The 19,787-nt window shown below is 37.4% G+C and overlaps 1 protein-coding gene across 1 annotated transcript in view; it reads left to right on the top strand.

Annotated features, from left to right (window-relative positions):
- The window catches only part of Tsen54 (tRNA splicing endonuclease subunit 54), a 22,017-nt gene extending 6,532 nt beyond the window's left edge, over window positions 1-15,485 (top strand). Inside the window, exons 3-8 of the mRNA XM_071695228.1 lie at window positions 459-606; window positions 3,980-4,142; window positions 5,181-6,619; window positions 6,816-6,963; window positions 9,468-9,639; window positions 10,307-15,485. Of these exons, the coding sequence (XP_071551329.1) occupies window positions 459-606; window positions 3,980-4,142; window positions 5,181-6,619; window positions 6,816-6,963; window positions 9,468-9,639; window positions 10,307-10,460 (2,224 nt within the window). The 3' untranslated portion in view covers window positions 10,461-15,485. The remainder of the gene's footprint in view (window positions 1-458; window positions 607-3,979; window positions 4,143-5,180; window positions 6,620-6,815; window positions 6,964-9,467; window positions 9,640-10,306) is intronic.
- The last annotated feature ends 4,302 nt before the right edge of the window (window positions 15,486-19,787 follow it).

A 19,787-nucleotide genomic window follows, 5' to 3' on the forward strand; every position in this document is an offset into this window, starting at 1 on the left:
GATGAGTGGAAAAGCAGAGGAACACTGAAAAAATTTGATTTGTAATCTTCATAGTAACACATACACTTCCATCTTTCTTGAGAAGCATTTCTCAGTACCCATAAATCCTTTGGAAGTACAGTATCTCCCAGTTAGATTCAATGGTATCTGGAGCTGTGGTGTGATTCAGTGACCTCCAAAGTAAAACAACCAAAAAGGCAACAATTCGGCTTTCTTTGAGATGTACATGATTACCAAAGTCACCTGAAATTTGCAGATACGTGGCATTATTTGAAAATCGTTTGCTGTCCAACAAATTAATGAACGAGCTACACTGTGGAATTTGCAGTGTGTATGGAAAGAGACATACAAACTGATTATTTTTGGGATCATGCTCCAGAAGCAGAACCCTGAAAATATATTTTATTTTCCCAGAAAATATTCCCATATGTTGATATTAACATTGTATCACACAACAGAGACCAATTGGCTTGTGGAGAGTGGTTAGCAGAGTCAAGAATGGTACGTGTTGTTCATGAGACTGGCAAATTTTGGCAATACATGGGAGCAGAAACTGATATTGGCAAATGCCTTTATCCTGAAGAAGCATTATACCTCATAGACACAGTAAGTGTATTTACTAAGTCTGTAAATTTCCCGCTACTGCAGAAGTGAGGGATGCTGTTATGCTGAGCTTTGTTGATAATTAAGTGCAGCAGTACTTTCTCAATTTTTGATATTTTGTTCTGAATTTCAGTAGTATTTTTGGACTTGGATATCATTGATTTATTCTCTTTTTTGGCTGAAAGATGATGAGGACGATTGGAAGTTTTATTAGAAAACAGAGGTATGGGTAAGACAAAGTTAGCATTGAATTTGGATGGAGTTCACATAGATATGAATGGAGGAAAACTGAAAGATACAGTAATTCTTGTACGCAGTTTCTTTGGAAGCATTAAAGTAAGGTAATGTACTAAAAGACAGTAGGGTAGGTATATTGATTGTATCATCATATAAAGGAAAACTACATGAAATAATAATTGTTAGACATGAGCATGCTCTTACCAGAAAATAACTTGTAGTGTTGAGTGTCATTAGGAGTGAATTAGAGGTGTGATTGGATGGATATGCTGATTGTCATTACTACGAAATAGAAGTTATAGAGAATGACAGTGATAACCATGATGGTGTAAACTGGACATTAACAGGAAGTGTTATAAACAACAGGATGGTGATATTTAACATTAAGAACATGAAAGACACTTTTTAAAGGTAAACAAGGATTTATGGAAGGACATGTTTGGGTAGCTCTGATCTTTATTCTGAAAATGGCTCTTGAAAAAAAAATGAAAGAAGGGACTATGTATGTAGCACTTATTTATTGTTTGAAGTTAATGGACTAAAGTTTGAAATATAAAGCATGTATGAGAAACTCTTAATATCAAGTTACAAGAGGCAAAGAAGTTCTTGTGTAAGATGAGAAAATTGTTTGTTTTGATTGACAAAATGACGAACGAAGAGAGGAGAAAGTTTGGATATGATAGTGATGTACTTATATTGTCATAACTGCTTATGTGCTGTGTCTGAAATGGATGTGTAATAGAAAATTGATAAAGATGTATGGTTTACTTGAAGTTAGAGATGTATTTTTGTAGTTGATACAATGGTAGAGTATACTTATGTCTGTTGTTTTTTCTATCACCTTTAATGCTGTTTACCTTTTACATGTACACCAAAATTTGATGAGCTTATTTTCCTAAACACTACAGATGTTTTACATGGTTTTGCATCATTTTTCTTTGAAAGAATGGTTGGAGAAGGAAGATGTTCCAGAAAATGTCCCATGTTACTTATTGGGTTCCTCAAACAAGAAAAGATTGCAAGAGACTGCACTATAGCTTTTGGTGCACTTTCATCTTACATATACTTTAGAATCAAATATTCTTCTGTACAGTAATATCAGAAATAGAAAAATTAATGCTTTTTTAATTTCTTCTCATTTTCATATCAAACATATTCAGTCTTAATAAACAGAACAAACATGAGACAGCTGTAACATCCATATCACAGCTTAGTTTTGAATTTTGGTGTGACTTCTCTGAAAAGTTTGTCTTTAGATTTTGATATTTGTTGAGTATTCCTGGGAAATTTTGGAGGAGGGTATTGACTGAAAGGGTGAAGGCATGTATAAAGCATCAGATTGGGGAAGAGCAGTGTGGTTTCAGAAGTGGTAGAGGAAGGGTGGATGAGGTGTTTGCTCTGAAGACTGTATGTGAGAAATACTTAGAAAAACAGATGGATTTGTATGTAGCATTTATGGATCTGGAGAAGGCATATGATAGGTTTAATAGAGATGCTTTGTGGAAGGTTTTAAGAGTATATGGTGTGGGAGGTAAGTTGCTAGAAGCAGTGAAAAGTTTTTACCAAGGATGTAAGGCATGTGTATGAGTAAGAAAAGAGGAGAGTGATTGGTTCCTAGTGAATGTCGGTTTGCAGCAGGGGTGTGTGATATCCCCATGGTTGTTTAATTTGTTTATGGAAGGGGTGGTTAGAGAGGTAAATGCAAGAGTTTTGAAGAGAGGGACGAGTATGCAGTCTGTTGTGGATGAGAGGGCCCGGGAAGTGAGTCATTTGTTGTTTGCCGATAATACAGCTCTAGTGGCTGATTCGTTTAAGAGACTGCAGAGGTTTGAAAAAGTGTGTGAAAGGAGAAAGCTGAGAGTAAATGTGAATAAGAGCAAGGTTATTAGGTTTAGTAGGGTTGAGGGACAAGTTCATTGGGATATGTTTGAATGTAGAAAAACTGGAGGAAGTGAAGTGTTTTAGATATCTGGGAGTGGACTTGGCAGTGGATGAAATCATGGAAGCGGAAGTGAATCACAGGATGGGGGAGGGGGCAAAGGTTTTGGGAGTGGTGAAAAATGTGTGGAAGGAGAGAACATTGTCTCGGAGAGCAAAAATGAGTATGTTTGAAAGAATAGTATTTTCAACAATGTTATATGGTTGCGAGGCATGGGCTAGAGATAGGGTTGTACGGAGGGTGGATGTGTTGGAAATGAAATGTTTAGGACAATATGTGGTGTGAGTTGGTTTGATCGAGTAAGTAATGAAAGAGGGTGTATTGAAATGGTTTGGACATATAGGGAGAATGAGTGAGGAAAGATTGACAGAGAGAATGTATGTGTCAGAGGTGAAGGGAACAAGAAGTGGAAGACCAAATTGGAGGGAGAAGGATGGAATGAAAAAGATTTTGAGTGATCGGGGCCTGAACATACAGTAGGGTGAGAGGCATGCAAGGAATAGAGTGAATTGGACGATGTGGTATACCGGGTCGATGCGCTTTCAGTGGACTGAACCAGGGCATGTGAAGTGTCTGGGGTAAACCATGGAAAGGTCTGTGGGCCTAGATGTGGATAGAGAGCTGTTGGTTCGACGTATTACACGTGACAGCTAGAGGCTGCGTTGACAAATGTGGCCTTTTTGTCTGTTTTCCTTGCGCTACCTTGCTGAAGCAGGGGGTAGCATTGCTGTTTCCTGTGGGGCACAGTAGTGCCAGAAATGGATGAAGGCAAGCAAGTAGGAATATGTACATGTGTATATATGTATATGTCTGTGCATATGCATGTAATATGTATGTATATGTGCATATGTGCATGTAATACATATGTATATGTGTGTATGTGGGCGGTTATGTACATATATGTGTATATGAGTGAATGGGCCATTCTTCATCATGTTTTCTGGTGCTACCTTGTTGATGTGGGCAACAGCAGTTATGTATAATGAATAAATAGATAAGTTTTTCTTGACATTTAATCAGGTTTCTCGGTACAGTTTGTGTAATGAGAAACTTTATAGGGTTTATGATTATTATGTAAGTAATTTATCGTATCATTATTTGTCACATTACATAAGATCTACTTGGCAGAAGCAAGTATTCTTGAGGTTAACTCTTGAGAACTGCTGACAGGAATAAACTTTATGAGTTATGGACTTTCAGGGTGAGCTAGAGGTAACTTTTGGAGGTGTTGCGCTGAGTGTCCAGCAAGCACAGACATTAATGCTAGAAGATGCTCATCATTTGGACCAGTACCATGTGTATGCCCATCTTTCACGAACTGGTTACAAAGTGGTTCGTCATCAAACACACTTAGTGTTCACATGTACGTATTTCTGTATAACTGGACAGTTGAATTGCTACTTGGGTAGCTACACTCATGATGAACTGCATGGACCAAAAATGCATCAGTAGATTAAGGTAGTTTAAGATGTAACTTTTATGTTCATGAAATTAGCCATTACAGTTGTAGGTATATGGTAGAAGATAATGTTTCACCACAAATTTTTTTGTATCATTGCTTATTGATAAGGTTATGTGTATTTTGTTTGCAATAAGTACTGTCAGCTTCCTGTGTATTACATTTGTTTTCGTTAACTTGTCAAAAACTTGAAAAATGAAAATCCAAGTATAAAAAGATGAGTGACGTGAACAGTGTTTGACAATAAAAGAAAGATTTCTTTTAGGCTCTAAATTAGTTTAACCATACCTCTGAATTAGTTTTCCATGTATAGGAGAGAAAAATTTTTACCCATGTATTTCCTGTACTTCATTTGAAGTGCTTAACTGAGTTAGGAATGAGAGTCTAAGAGCCCCCTTCTTGTATTACTATTTTCTATACACCAGGAACATAGAAAGGAGCCAGGTGAGGATATTGCCTTGAATTCAAGGCTTGGTGTGAGATGTCTGACTGTGCATGGTGGTAACCAGGGGGTAAAGAAGGGAGAAATGGGTGCTTTGTTTGATGAGAGAGGCTTGGATGTGATAGCACTTTTGGAAAATTGAGTTGTGCAAGGGGATGTATTGATTTGGAATTGTTCATTGGGTAAAGACTTTAGTTACTGAGAGGACAAGAATGAAAGAAGTGATGGCTCCTCTGATGAAGAATAATGAGCTGTTGGGTTGTGTTAAAGAGTTCAGATTAAAATGGGTGAGAATAAATGTTAACTGCATGAGTGAGTGGTTGCTTGTTCATATTCCTCAGGTAGTGAGAAGAGTGAAGAACAAAGGAATGCATTTTCATTTGACTTTGTTTGTATATTGAAAACTGGACAGGACAGTGCATAGGTTTTTTTATTTGGCTTTTGATATATTATCATAAGAACAAAAAGTGTTAATTGAAAGTTGCTTTTATTTATTTCAGGCTACGAAAAACAAATCCGATTGGATCAACATCAGATAAGTAAGAAAGGAACAAAATTGAAGCTGAAAAATAAAGTAAGTTCAGCTGATACTCAGGAAGACATAGAGGTGATTGAAAGCAAGAACGAGAACTTAGAAGATGCAGTGAAAGAATTATATGCTGTCCTTGGAAGTGCTGCAGACAATCCTTACAAGCCACTGAAGGATGTGCCTGAGGAATTGATTAATATAGAATCAGTAGAGAGGAAGGAGAGTTTTGAGGATAAAAGAAAGAATGTTCATGAGGACATCAGTGCCTATGAAAAAAAACGCAAGGAGTTCCTTGCGATGTTCCCAAGTGTACCAGGGGAAAATTCTTTTTCCATTAATGTTGAAGCATCAGAATTACTACCCAAAAATAGTATTCCACCCAAAAAGACATATGAAATATCTTTAGAAGCTCTTGACTATTACAGTTTATATAGGGACTCTTCTCAGGACTGGCAGAACAACTTCCAAAGCCGCCAAACACATAATTACAGACAGAGGCGAGGAAGAGGAAATAGTTGGAAAAAGAGGGATACTAACCAGCCATGGCGACAAAATGATCATGAATCAGATTCTAGAACTTGGCGGCAAGATAACTCAAATTTTAGACCAGAGTGGGCCAGAGATAGTGCTAGAGATAGTGCTAGGAACAGAGATAGTGGTGAGGGAAAGAATGACAGTAGATGGGATAATGGAAGTAGAAGTTCATTTCAAGCTGAAAGAGACAGACATTTTGACAACATGAATGACAGACGAGTGAATAGCTGGAATGATGGTACAGGCTATGGAAAAGAAAGTATTGGTGAATCTTCCTATGGAAGAAGAGAGCCAGAACGACAGATTGATGATGATAGATATCACAATGGATGTAGAAATCCGTTTAATTCTGAAAGAGATAGGTGTTGGGATAACAGTGATGAAAGGGGTATGAAGAGCTGGTGTGGTGGTGTAAGTTATGGAACAGAGAGCCAACATAGCTCCTATGGAAGAAGAGAACCAGAATGGCAACAACATGATAACAGAAGGTATATTGGAAGTGGGGATTCTTCTAATTTTGAAAGAGACAAACCATGGAACATTAGTGATGACAGAGGTGGGACAAACTGGCAAGGTAGTGCAGGTTTTGGAATGGAGAGTCAATGTAGTTCCTCTCATAGAAGAAGAGAACCAGAATGGCAACAGCATGGTGATAGGTGGTCACATCCATCATACCCCATGCAGAATAATAGGCCTGTTTATAATGATCAGCAAGGCAGCGAATTTTGTAATGATTTATCTTCAAGATCCCAGGGTAGGAGTGGTTTTGATGCATCTGAGAAAGGTTTAGATTACAGTAAGGCACCAGATTGGAAAACTAGGCGACGGCGACAACGGAGAAAAGAAGGAGGGTCCTATCCAAGCTGTCTTGTCAGGGTTAGTAAACTCTATTTAATGTGTCATCTTGAAAAAAAGACAGGCATGATGTCAGTATCAGGTATTTTGATGCAGTTGATGGAATCCTGGTATTTAACTTTTGGGTACTTGCAAATATGATCAGATGTGAGTACACAAACTTCCATTTCAGTTTGGAGTGCATATGATTAGTACTATTTCTTTGTCTTTTTTACAGCTGAACACTAAGGTTGGTTCTTGGAAGGAGTATAAGAAGCTTGTGAATAAGACATCTGCAGAGAAACTATTGGCTAATGGTCCAGCTCGTTCTTTGTGGATGGGTCATACCACTCCACTCATCAAGCCAGCCATAGCCACTACTACTCGTATGTCATGTTTTTCTTCATTATTTGTTGCCTTTTGTCTGTTATCCATTTTCTGTTTCAAGTTATTAAGCATTGTAATAAGAATTCAATGCTGTTTTGCAGACACATGAAGATAGTGCATAAAGAAAACTTGTGTATTTTCCATTTTATTTTATATGTTTGCGTGGAAGTGTTTACAGGTAGATATTAGGTCGGGTAAATCCATATCTTATGAGTTTTTTAACATAATTATTTCAGTGTATAAGACTCATACTTGAAGGATGTAGGCTAAATTTAAGAAAACATATGTGATGAAGGGAGTAGAAAAGGATATGGAAGGAATTTGGAATGAATGCAAGAATTCTGAGCACTGGTAAAAACTTTTATGATGAAAGTAGTACTCGAATGAGAGTAAATGGAAGGAGTGAATGATCTGAAATATATAAAGGTATATCATGGCTGTATGATATAACTATGGTTGTTTAGATTTTGTTGAACATTGAGTAAATTAAGAGTAAGATGAGGTAATTAAGGGGTAGATCCCGCCCATGATGGAACAGATTTTAAGCTATAATTGTTGTTTGCAGATGATACTATCTTAACTGAATCTCATGATGTGTTTTGTGAAATAAAAAGTCCCTTAGATGAGGTTTTTTTGGGAGTAGAATAATATAAGAAGCTGGAGAAGAATTAGAATTTATAGTGGGATTTAGAAGTAAAGATTGATATGGGAAGGAGCATAGTAGCTGAATTTGAGAGAGGTCAAGTAAGGCTGTATTAGGAAATAAGTTGGAGTTGTGCTGAGATCTTAAATGAATGAGAAGTTAGGTGCAGATTGTACAAGAAGCTTGCATTATGGAGTACTTGTTCCAGCTCTTATGTACAGAATGGGAATCTCTGTTCTCCAATGAACAGATAGGTTGGACATGTTAGAAATGCGACAATATTTTAGGAATTAGGAGAATAATTAGAGAATGTTGGTAGAGAATGGAAAGATATGAGGGAACATTAGAAGGCAAGCAGTGCTTCATGTGAGGGTGTCATGTGCCATGGAAGCATTTTATGTGTGAAGTCTGATGATTGCACTAATATGGAAGAGTGAATAATTATGAGATTCTGCAGTAGTATGGAAAATGCTCTCTTTAGTTGTCTTGGGAATATATTTGAGCTTGCTAAGAGGTGATATGCACATGTTTTGCTCCATGTAAATGGAAGTAGATTTAGATATGATGATTAAGTATAACCTTAGAGTTTCTCCATTTTTGGTGGGAGGAGAGCAGACTTAGAAGAACAGTAATTGTAGTAACTGGAGCCCTTAGTAATAACTTTCTTAAAAAAGGAAGAATAGAGATAAAACTTCTTGCTTAGGAGACTCATTGGACTGCTTATAGAAATCAGAATGGTAATTATTTCTTGATATGTGAATTTTCTGTAAGTACTGTACAAGAATATCATTACTAATATTTTTTTTATACCTAATTGCTTCTCTTCCCTTAATGAGTAGCATCAGGAACAAATGAACACTGAATTCATTTGCACACACCTACTCTTGATGCCATCTTTGATATACTGAATCCAGAGTCTACCACTGACTACTTCATGATTTACCTTGAGTGCTTCTTGTGCCCTGGTTCAGTCTATTGATAACACATCACCCTCTCATATACCATATCAATCCAGTTCATTGTATCTCATGCTTGCCTCTGTGCTTCCTGAATGTTTAAGACTTGATACCCCAAAGTCTCCTCCATGCTATCATTTATCTTCACTCCCTTTCCCCCTTAGTTTCCTCCACTTCCTACGCATGGATCCTTTTAGTCAGCCTTTCTTTGCTTAACCTTTCCATATATCTGAATCATCTTGGCACACCCTTGTTAACCAACTTAGTCAGACTGAACGCACAACACGTTTCTTGTATTGTCATTCCTTACATAACCAAGCAACCTCACACTGCATATCATCCACATGGACCTTATTTTTGATATGTCTGCCCTCTTCCTTTCTTTTGACTTCAAGGCCAAAAACTCGTATCCATGCAGTGCTGTTGTACATATAATGTGATTGACCTTGAGATGTGTATTTTGTATGATAAGTTTGATGATATCCATATATACTTTGGTGCATTGTACATAACAGCATGAGAGTGCATGTCTGCAAATGAGGCTGTTGTTCATCTGTCTTTGATGATATAATACCTCACTAAGGTAGGAGATGCAGTTGTGGCTAAAAGAAATTTTATGCTTGTACACAATGTACAAAAGTATTTTCGTGGAAGGGTTCATTGAATTTTTGAAATGATCAGTTCAGCTTGTGTTTTCAAGGTCAGGTGGGCACGTATGAATATAAGACAGGTTTCCTAATGATTATGATAGTCCCACTATATAGCTATTTCCATTGATATTTCTCAAAATTGCTTTGTCTGTGGTGTCATTTTGTTTCATTCAAAAAATGGAAAGATACTTTTTTTTACTGTGTGTACATACAGGTTTTCCCTAGTAAGTCCATATTGTCATCACTCTTAACAGAAGCAGTGTTGTCTGGCTGCACCATAAATGATGAGAGTGTAGACTTAAGCATATATCAAGAGAAACTTCCCACGTGTATGCAACTCACAGTTCACTATGACATATACCTCCCCACTGTCCCATACAAGAAATCCAACCCAACTACGCCTAGCAAGAGAATCACAGTCATAAGGTACGTTTCAGGTCCATTTGTTGTTTGTTTTATATGTAAATACCTATTTGTACTGTTCAGTGTGGGACTTTTATACCCTTGATAGTTTTCTGCTATTATACAGCTTCATAAATTTATGTATGTTGTCTGCATTGCCCTTGTTCTCAGTCATTCTGTTTCATTCATCTACCTTTCTGATACTATAAAAGTACTTCTTTACATCTTTCTTAACAGGTTTCTTGTTTATTTCATATTTTGTCCTATGGTTGCTGTATTCCTACTTCTCTCAAAGAAATATTCATTGCCCACATCATTAATCAGTTTTAAAGATTTAAAGGTTGCTTTCAGGTCACCCCTCAATCTAATCTCTACTAAGGTGTGCGAATTTAAGCCTCCATCTTAAATTGCTACTTGATGTGGGAAGTGAATCTCATGTGTCATATGTGATTCCCAGAATGGTTGGCGTTTTGTTCAGTGGGAGTGACTGGAGGGTGTGAACTGGATTCATGTTTATATTGTCTTTCATGCTTCATCTCAGGCTACATTAGTCATACAATTCACATTGTTGGATCTCTCTGATTATCTCATTTTTCACTCTGTCCAATATTATTCCTTGAAAATCCTTCATAGCTGTGTACATTCTTTTAACATTCTCATTGTGCATCATGATATATGTTCTTCTTTTCAGGGATGCATCTATGCCAACTCCTGGACAGATTCTAGAGGTGACCACAAGGTTTCATGATGATGTACCAGTAGTGAGTGCTGTGGTGATGCATGGAGAAGTGCGACTCTACACCTTGACTCCACTTATGCTCCCTCAGCCAAAGCCATCAAGATGAAATCAAATTTAGTAGCACTTGCAATTCTCTATTATGTACACTAATAAAATTACTATACTAAGAGGGTCTTATTTTTATATTTTTACACTTTTGGATTTGTCATGAATTACTGTGCTGTAAATTGTGTGAATTCTAATTGTTACTTTGCTGTTTTTGATTATGATTGCAAAGAAATATTGTACAGCTAGTTATGAAAGCAGTTAATTACAACCAGAGCAGGATGGGCAGAGTAAACTTTTCTTTCAATACCATAGTCATTTCTCAGAGTTGTATCCAGAATACTGTATTGATGAAGCAGATGAACTTAAAAAGTAGGACAAACCCAAATGTAATTTCCAGTGAAGAATGAAAATATCCATCAGTGTATTGATTTTGATTAAAGTGTACTTTATTATGAGAGACCATAGAACTAAGATTACCCTGTAATATTATTGTAACCAGTAATCTCTTTTGTTTAGTGGTTCAATGGTCATTTTTTCTACAGTCGATATTTCAACTTAAGATTTTTACTGTTCATCTTTCTTGTATTGGATACTCTGAAGTGTACTTTTTTGTTGGTTGGTCATCTTTCCTGTATCAGGTACTGAAACATAGGTTTTCATGGCAAGGCTTTCCTGTAGTAGGTTATGTGACGTATAGTTTCACAGGTCAGCTTTTCTGTGTTGATAATTATGATGTTTACATTTTATTCAGAGTTCTCAATCATCGTCCCCTGTTGCTCAAAATGGAGTATTTTAGCATTAGTAAAAAGTAACTTATCATTATATATATCTTTTGAAAAAGCTTAAGATAGTATGTCTTAAATAATTTCTGGCCTGAGAGTGAATCATACACTTTTGATTTTGAAGTGTAACTGACGTGCAATCATAATGTTGAATATAAAGAAAGTGTAGAGGCTTGTACCTGAAGCATTGCAGGTGGGATTTGTTATTTTCCTCATGATGATTTTCTCCAGACTTGTCCACAGTATCCTTTTCAAATTGTCTTTGTTCTTTTCTAATCAAGCTATGCTCATTCCTTACTCTCTTCCTTTCTTATCCTGATATGCTTTTCTTTGCTTTTTTCATGCCGTACAAAAACTGTTTGTGTATTTATGTATCTATTGTACAGGAGAGAGTTGTACACTTGTGGAGCCCAATCTCTTGAATATTTTTTTATCATCATTCAACTTCTTAATGTATGCTGTCTGCTTGTCTTCAGTCATTTTATTCCTTTCATTCACCTTTTTATAATGTAAAAGTACTTCACATCTTTCTTTACAAGTTTCTTGCTTTCTTTTTTTGTCTTCCAATTGTTCTATCTCTATATCTCTTGAAGAATCTTATACTTTCAACACAGTGTTTGAGTAACTGTAATTACCTGTATGTAAGTGTATATTTGTTTTGTATGGGGAGGGAGTTTTACACTTGTGGGGCCCCATCTCTTTGACATTCTCTATCATACAGCTTAGATTTATGTATGCTGTCTGCATTAAGCATGTCCACAGTCATTCTGTTCCACTCATTCTCCATTCTTATACTATAAAAGTACTTCTTTACATCTCTTTTTTTTAACAAGTTTCTTGCTTGATTTCTTATTATGTCCTGTGGTTACTATATCCCTACATCACTTGAAAGACTATTCACTGTCCATGTCATCAGTCTGTTTTGAAAACTAAATTGTGTTTTTGAGTCACCCTTCTCTCTTTTCTTTTCCAAGATGAGCAAATTTAAAGCCTCAAGCCTTTCCCAGTTACTCCACTTTCTTAATTCTGGTACCATCATTGTTGTGTTCCTCTGGACCTTGTGTATTAGCTCTTTTTGCTTCTTTAGGTGCGGTGACCAAATTTGGGAAGCATATAATTTTGACCTTATGTAGGATATTAACAGCTTGCTGAACATTTCCGTGCCCCTATACTTGAAATCAATTCTGATATTTGCCAGCAGATAGTTTGTCTCAACCATTCTCCTTATGTGGGACTCTGGCAGTTGGTTAGGGATAATGACAACTCTCAAGTCTTTCTCACCCACACAATTTTGAAATGTATGTTGTGCAAGATGATAATTATGTTGAGGCCTTCTTTCAATTTTTCCCATCATCAGTATTTTACATTTGCTCCCATTGTTTCATTTACTAACTTTAGAATGTGTGTGTAATTACCTATTTGTACTGTAAGGGGAGGAGTTTTACATTTGAGGGGCTCCATCTTTTAAGAACAATCTGTAATATCACACTTCCTAAATTTATTTAAGCTTTCTATATATTATTTTATTTATTTTGCTTTGTCGCTGTCTCCCATGTTAGCGAGGTAGCACAAGGAAACAGACGAAAGAATGGCCCAACCCACTCACATACACATGTATATACATACATGTCCACACACGCAAATATACATACCTATACATCTCAATGTATACATATATATACACACACAGACATATACATATATACACATGTACATAATTCATACTGTCTGCTTTTATTTATTCCCATCGCCACCTCGCCACATATGGAATAACAACCCCCTCATGTGTGCGAGGTAGCGCTGGGAAAAGACAACAAAGGCTCCATTCGTTCACACTCAGTCTCTAGCTGTCATGTAATAATGCACCGAAACCACAGCTCCCTTTCCACATCCAGGCCCCACAGAACTTTCCATGGTTAAGCTTTCTAAATACATAAATATGTGTTTTTTAGTGTGTGAGTGTGTTTTGTATGTATGTGTGTTTGTATGTGTATGTAGGTGATGAAGTGTGATTGGATGAGAATTGTGGGTTTGGGTTTGCATTTATTCACTTTTTAATGAATGTGTGTGTTGTGTTCATGAGCAAAAAGCATGAAATATTTAGTAGGGCTTGTTATGAAAGCAAAATGCAAGTCACACGTTCATGTTAGTGGAAATAAGAACAGGGATTTAGGAAATCAGGGAGAAATAGTATTTTGATAGAAATGGCTTGTATGTTACTTAAAGATAGAGTACTGAGAGAGCACGTGGAGACATAGAGAAAACTTTGAGTACCGAAAGAGTGCATAAGTTAAGGGGCGTTAGATGTAGGTGAAGAACAAGGTTTAGCTGGAAGGAAAGTTAAGAAGGTAAACGATCACATTACTACTTGAGACACTGTAGAGGTTGGCTCTGATAGTAGGTTGTGAAGAGGGTTGTGCAGAAGCTGCCCTGTTATATCACAGAATATACCAGGATGTACATCAGTAGGTAGATAGAGTGTGTCTGTATATTCTTACCAGAGACAACTAGTTTAGAAAGTCCAGAATATATGTAATGCGCAATAGACAGGTTTCTTGGATGACATCCATTGTGGATGTGTTTTATAGTGTTTGTTTTTGAATGTGCTGTTGACTTGTAACTTCAGTTGTTTTTTTTAAGTTATAGAAGAAGAATTTATGGTGCAATGTTTGCAGGGAATTCATTCAGATCACATGTAATCTTGATTTGAAACCAAATATTAAAGTGTGAATAATGAAACTGCAAAAAAGTTAGGAAAGGAAGAGATACTGGAACACTTTTGTAGCTTGCAGATATTTGTCCTAAGAAAATTATTAATGTGGACAGAATCTGTGTTTGGCATTCAAGCATCCTGCTCAGTGGCTGTGTTGTTGTGGTTGGAATTGGCAATTTAGATGTAAATCTTTCCCAACAGCTGTGTTGCTGTTGATTGGAAAGGTGGTTGATATAATCATACATCCTGTCCAGCTGGTTCATTATTGTAGATGGAAGCTGTGGTTGATCATACATTTTTTCCAACAGCTGTATTGTACTGGATGGAAGTTGTGGCTGATAAATAATGATCCTACACAACAATTTTATTATTGTAGGTGGAATATATGGTAACAAAAGTATATCAAGTCCACCTGCTCTATTGTTGATGTTAGAAGCTGTGCCTGATCCTCCTCCATATCATCTGTATAGTTTTGGATGGAAGATTTATATGACAGTTATACATTACTCTTGTACTGTTGTAGAATTTAGTTGGATGCTATGAGCTATGATCAAAAACCATGTCCACCCACTACTCTGTTGTGTGTGGAACTTGTGGGTGATGATCGTACTTCATACCCAGCCACTTATTGATGGATCATGGTGATTATTATACATTCTGATCAGCAGCTGTATTTTTGTAAGTGGAAGCCCCAGAGCACCTTTCATATTAGTGGCTTAAGTACTTTCACTGGTCCCTCCATTTGTGTTCATAGAACAATGAAATGAGATATTTATCTTCAGGAAACCATCATATTTCATTTTAATGATCATTACATGCATGTATTAAAATGATTGGGCTAGGATTTAACAGGTTTTGTATCATATATATATTTTGTAGGTAAAAAATTTGGAGAGAGAACACTTAACAATGAAAACTTTATTAATTTTACGGCTACTTTTTTCTTTTTACTCTGTTTTATTTGAATTATTATTTACATTTAATTATTTTTTCTGCACAAGCAAGGTAGTGTCAGGAACACGTCCAGGATATTCTAAATCTTAAGCAATATCACACAAAAAATAGTTTTTCTTGCATATAGACATTACAGTGACCGTTATGGAAAGGAAGATAATACATTAAATACAGTAGGAATATAGTCAAAATATCTCAATAATTTTCATTGTAGTTATTGTAAAGATGAAGTATGAAGTGTTTTTATGAGCACTTGAACCTTTCAGAAATCTTGTGGGGGACTTAGTGAATTAAATGCCACATCGTAACTTTCATCGAGTCTCCATAATGTATCACCATCACCATTCTGTATTTCATGAAGTCCTCATACCATAGAATGAAGTGCATCATTTCATGTCTTACACTCATTTTATTAGTTTGCTTGATTTATTGTATTTAATACCTTTTCATATAAGAATTTAATCCAGACATTATTCTTGTGGCTTGGAGAGATTAAAGCCATTACATGGGATAAATGTACTCATATCTGATAAGATCCAGGTCTATGTAAATAGGAGAAAATTGTGATGTGTTGCTGTATTTGTGTGATACATATTTTTCATTGATTCATTTGTAATTAAATATTACCTGATGTCTATGTGTTTCATTTGCATTTTCAGAGGAGTAAGTACTGATTGGTGATAAGCATCAAGAAATATTAAGACTGTAAGAGAAAGTATTTTGATGAATATGCATCGAATCCATGTGAATGTAATTATTGTTAATAGCATTTGATTTGTTGAGGGCATGGTATATTATAGCTGTGATTTACAGCCTTCAGAGGTAATACTGTATTTACAACTGTTGTATACAGCAGACTGATAAATTGAGTTCCAAGCTAGCGTTAAGGAAAGACTTCAATAAATTAAAGGTACAGTATCTAACTGGTAGAAAGGGAAAAATTTGTGTCAAAGGAACTTTTTCAGTGGTCAAATCTCAGCATATGGAAAAGATTTGCTAGAAGCATTTGAATCATCTGCATATGCCTGCAGACTTCAAAAATAGTAACTGGAACATTCAAGAATGTAGAAACTTTGCAACAAGACCTTTGTAGTCAAACAGCTGATGGAATTCAACCAAAACAAGTGCAACAAAATGATGAGAAAAGATGGGACTTTTTGGATTTTCCATAAGGTTAAAACTGTTACAAGAATGGGCATATGAAGTCATATGTTTCCAACCCTAAGATGATCATAGAGTGCTCAGGAAGGGTACTAATCACACTGTGATCTGTATCAAAAGTATGTTAAAGAAGAGAAACATGGATCTCGTGTATGTTAACACAAAGGAACAATATGCATCGACTGCTTAATCACTTCAGGAGAGATAACACAAGAATTTAAACACTGAATTTAAGAGTTGCTGATACAGCAGAGAGATCCTCAAACCCCTCTGAATTTATTTTTTTTACAGTAGCAAATGATGACAACATAGACCATTTTCTTCATCCAGCAGTGGGCATGTGGTGTAAACTCAATAGGAAGCAATGAAAAATCCAAAAGCCAGCACAAAGAAATTTACAGTTAAGTAGTCCTATTAGTAGAGAGCTCTCTAACCATTTAGAAAAATAAGTAGTTACATTATCCCGGAAAGCAAAAATGGGTATGTTTGAAGGAATAGTAGTTCCAACAATGTTGTATGGTTGCGAGGCGTGGGCTATGGATAGAGTTGTGCGCAGGAGGATGGATGTGCTGGAAATGAGATGTTTGAGGACAATGTGTGGTGTGAGGTGGTTTGATCGAGTAAGTAACGTAAGGGTAAGAGAGATGTGTGGAAATAAAATGAGCGTGGTTGAGAGAGCAGAAGAGGGTGTTTTGAAATGGTTTGGGCACATGGAGAGAATGAGTGAGGAAAGATTGACCAAGAGGATATATGTGTCGGAGGTGGAGGGAACGAGGAGAAGAGGGAGACCAAATTGGAGGTGGAAAGAAGGAGTGAAAAGGATTTTGTGTGATCGGGGCCTGAACATGCAGGAGGGTGAAAGGAGGGCAAGGAATAGAGTGAATTGGAGCGATGTGGTATACAGGGGTTGACGTGCTGTCAGTGGATTGAATCAAGGCATGTGAAGCGTCTGGGGTAAACCAAGGAAAGCTGTGTAGGTATGTATATTTGCGTGTGTGGACGTGTGTATGTACATGGGTATGGGGGGGGTTGGGCCATTTCTTTCGTCTGTTTCCTTGCGCTACCTCACAAACGCGGGAGACAGCGACAAAGTATAAAAAAAAAAAAAAAAAAAAAATGAATACATATATAAGTGAGAGAATTACGGGTATCAATAGACATAGCATGACCAGGATTGCATCATTCTACAAAGTGGCATATATAATCTCCGAAAATAGTCGAGTAAGTATTTACGGTGTTATAACAAGTAACCATGATGGAACACAGTACAAGAAGGCCATGATATGTGTGTGATACAGCATTAAACAGGCAACCTGAATATGTGTTGTGTGTGAGAAGGACTTAGAGATCAACGCTATCAATCATGTTGCTCACCAGACCACATCAAGAGAATTTTTGAGGTCCAAATGTTTTCTGTTTGATATAATACTTGCATTTAAGTAAATGGATAAGAAGATATTCGATAAACAATTAATTTAGATCTGAATAAGAATATGCACCTCAGATTTTTTTTCTATTACACTCATGTTTGTCTGGAGAGTGTGGGTTCTGATGGGTGTATGTTTGGTGGGCTGCAGTTTAAGACTGAGTTGGGTGGTAGGTTGTTTAGCTCTTACTGAGTTATTTCAGTGTTTATGAGTTTGGGAGGGTATTGATTGAGAGGGTGAAGGCATGTACAGAGCATCAGATTGGGGAAGAGCAGTGTGGTTTCAGAAGTGGTAGAGGATGTGTGGATCAGGTGTTTGCTTTGAAGAATGTATGTGAGAAATACTTAGAAAAGCAAATGGATTTGTATGTAGCATTTATGGATCTGGAGAAGGCATATGATAGAGTTGATAGAGATGCTCTGTGGAAGGTATTAAGAATATATGGTGTGGGAGGCAAGTTGTTAGAAGCAGTGAAAAGTTTTTATCGAGGATGTAAGGCATGTGTACGTGTAGGAAGAGAGGAAAGTGATTGGTTCTCAGTGAATGTAGGTTTGCGGCAGGGGTGTGTGATGTCTCCATGGTTGTTTAATTTGTTTATGGATGGGGTTGTTAGGGAGGTGAATGCAAGAGTTTTGGAAAGAGGGGCAAGTATGAAGTCTGTTGGGGATGAGAGAGCTTGGGAAGTGAGTCAGTTGTTGTTCGCTGATGATACAGCGCTGGTGGCTGATTCATGTGAGAAACTGCAGAAGCTGGTGACGGAGTTTGGTAAAGTGTGTGAAAGAAGAAAGTTAAGAGTAAAAGTGAATAAGAGAAAGGTTATTAGGTACAGTAGGGTTGAGGGTCAAGTCAATTGGGAGGTGATTTTGAATGGAGAAAAACCAGAGGAAGTGAAGTGTTTTAGATATCTGGGAGTGGATCTGGCAGCGGATGGAACCATGGAAGCGGAAGTGGATCATAGGGTGGGGGAGGGGGTGAAAATTCTGGGAGCCTTGAAGAATGTGTGGAAGTCGAGAACATTATCTCGGAAAGCAAAAATGGGTATGTTTGAAGGAATAGTGGTTCCAACAATGTTGTATGGTTGCGAGGCGTGGACTATGGATAGAGTTGTGCGCAGGAGGATGGATGTGCAGGAAATGAGATGTCTAAGGACAATGTGTGGTGTGAGGTGGTTTGATTGAGTAAGTAACGTAAGGGTAAGAGAGATGTGTGGAAATAAAAAGAGCGTGGTTGAGAGAGCAGAAGAGGGTGTTTTGAAATGGTTTGGGCACATGGAGAGAATGAGTGAGGAAAGATTGACCAAGAGGATATATGTGTCGGAGGTGGAGGGAACGAGGAGAAGAGGGAGACCAAATTGGAGGTGGAAAGATGGAGTGAAAAAGATTTTGTGTGATCGGGGCCTGAACATGCAGGAGGGTGAAAGGAGGGCAAGGAATAGAGTGAATTGGAGCGATGTGGTATACCGGGGCTGACGTGCTGTCAGTGGATTGAATCTAGGCATGTGAAGCGTCTGGGGTAAACCATGGAAAGCTGTGTAGGTATATTTGCGTGTGTGGACGTATGTATATACATGTGTATGGGGGTGGGTTGGGCCATTTCTTTCGTCTGTTTCCTTGCGCTACCTCGCAAACGCGGGAGACAGCGACCAAAAAAGAAAAAAAAAAAAACAGGCAGATGAAAAAGGCCTCATTCGCCCACATCTACCTATTATGTGTAGTGAACCAAAACCACAGCCCCCTATCCACAACCAGCTTCCATGGACCCTTGTGGTTTGCCCCTGCTGCTTTACATGCTTTAGTTCAGTCCACTGACAGCACGCTGTCCCATGTCACCCTCCTGTGCATTCAAAATCTTTTTCATTCCATTTTTCCACCTTTAATTTGGTCTACCCCTTCTCCTTGTCCCCTCCGCTTAAGATTCGCATATATTTTTTGTCAACCTTTTCTTACTCATTCCCTCCACATATGCAAACCATTTTAGCATTCACTCTTCGTCCCTCTCAACCATACTCTTACCACACGTCCCTCTTACCCATAAATTACTTATTTAATCAAAGCAACCCAAGCGCACATCAGACCACAGTCACCTCATAATGCCCTCAAAATAGTTCATTGCAAGTACATCCCTCCCCCCAAACCCCTAACCTCCACACATTAACATCTACAGCCCATGCCTTGCATGCATGCATACAGCAATTCGTTTAGACTAAAATATACGCGATCACTGGCATCTGCTTCCCTATATATATATATATATATATATATATATATATATATATATTCATACAGGATTTGTTGCACATGTGTCAGTGGGAACGCCTCGACCATCTGTTGTTTGTTTACGTGCGTTAC

Source organism: Panulirus ornatus, chromosome 58 (genome assembly GCF_036320965.1).
Source record: "Panulirus ornatus isolate Po-2019 chromosome 58, ASM3632096v1, whole genome shotgun sequence".
NCBI classification, from domain to species: domain Eukaryota; kingdom Metazoa; phylum Arthropoda; class Malacostraca; order Decapoda; family Palinuridae; genus Panulirus; species Panulirus ornatus.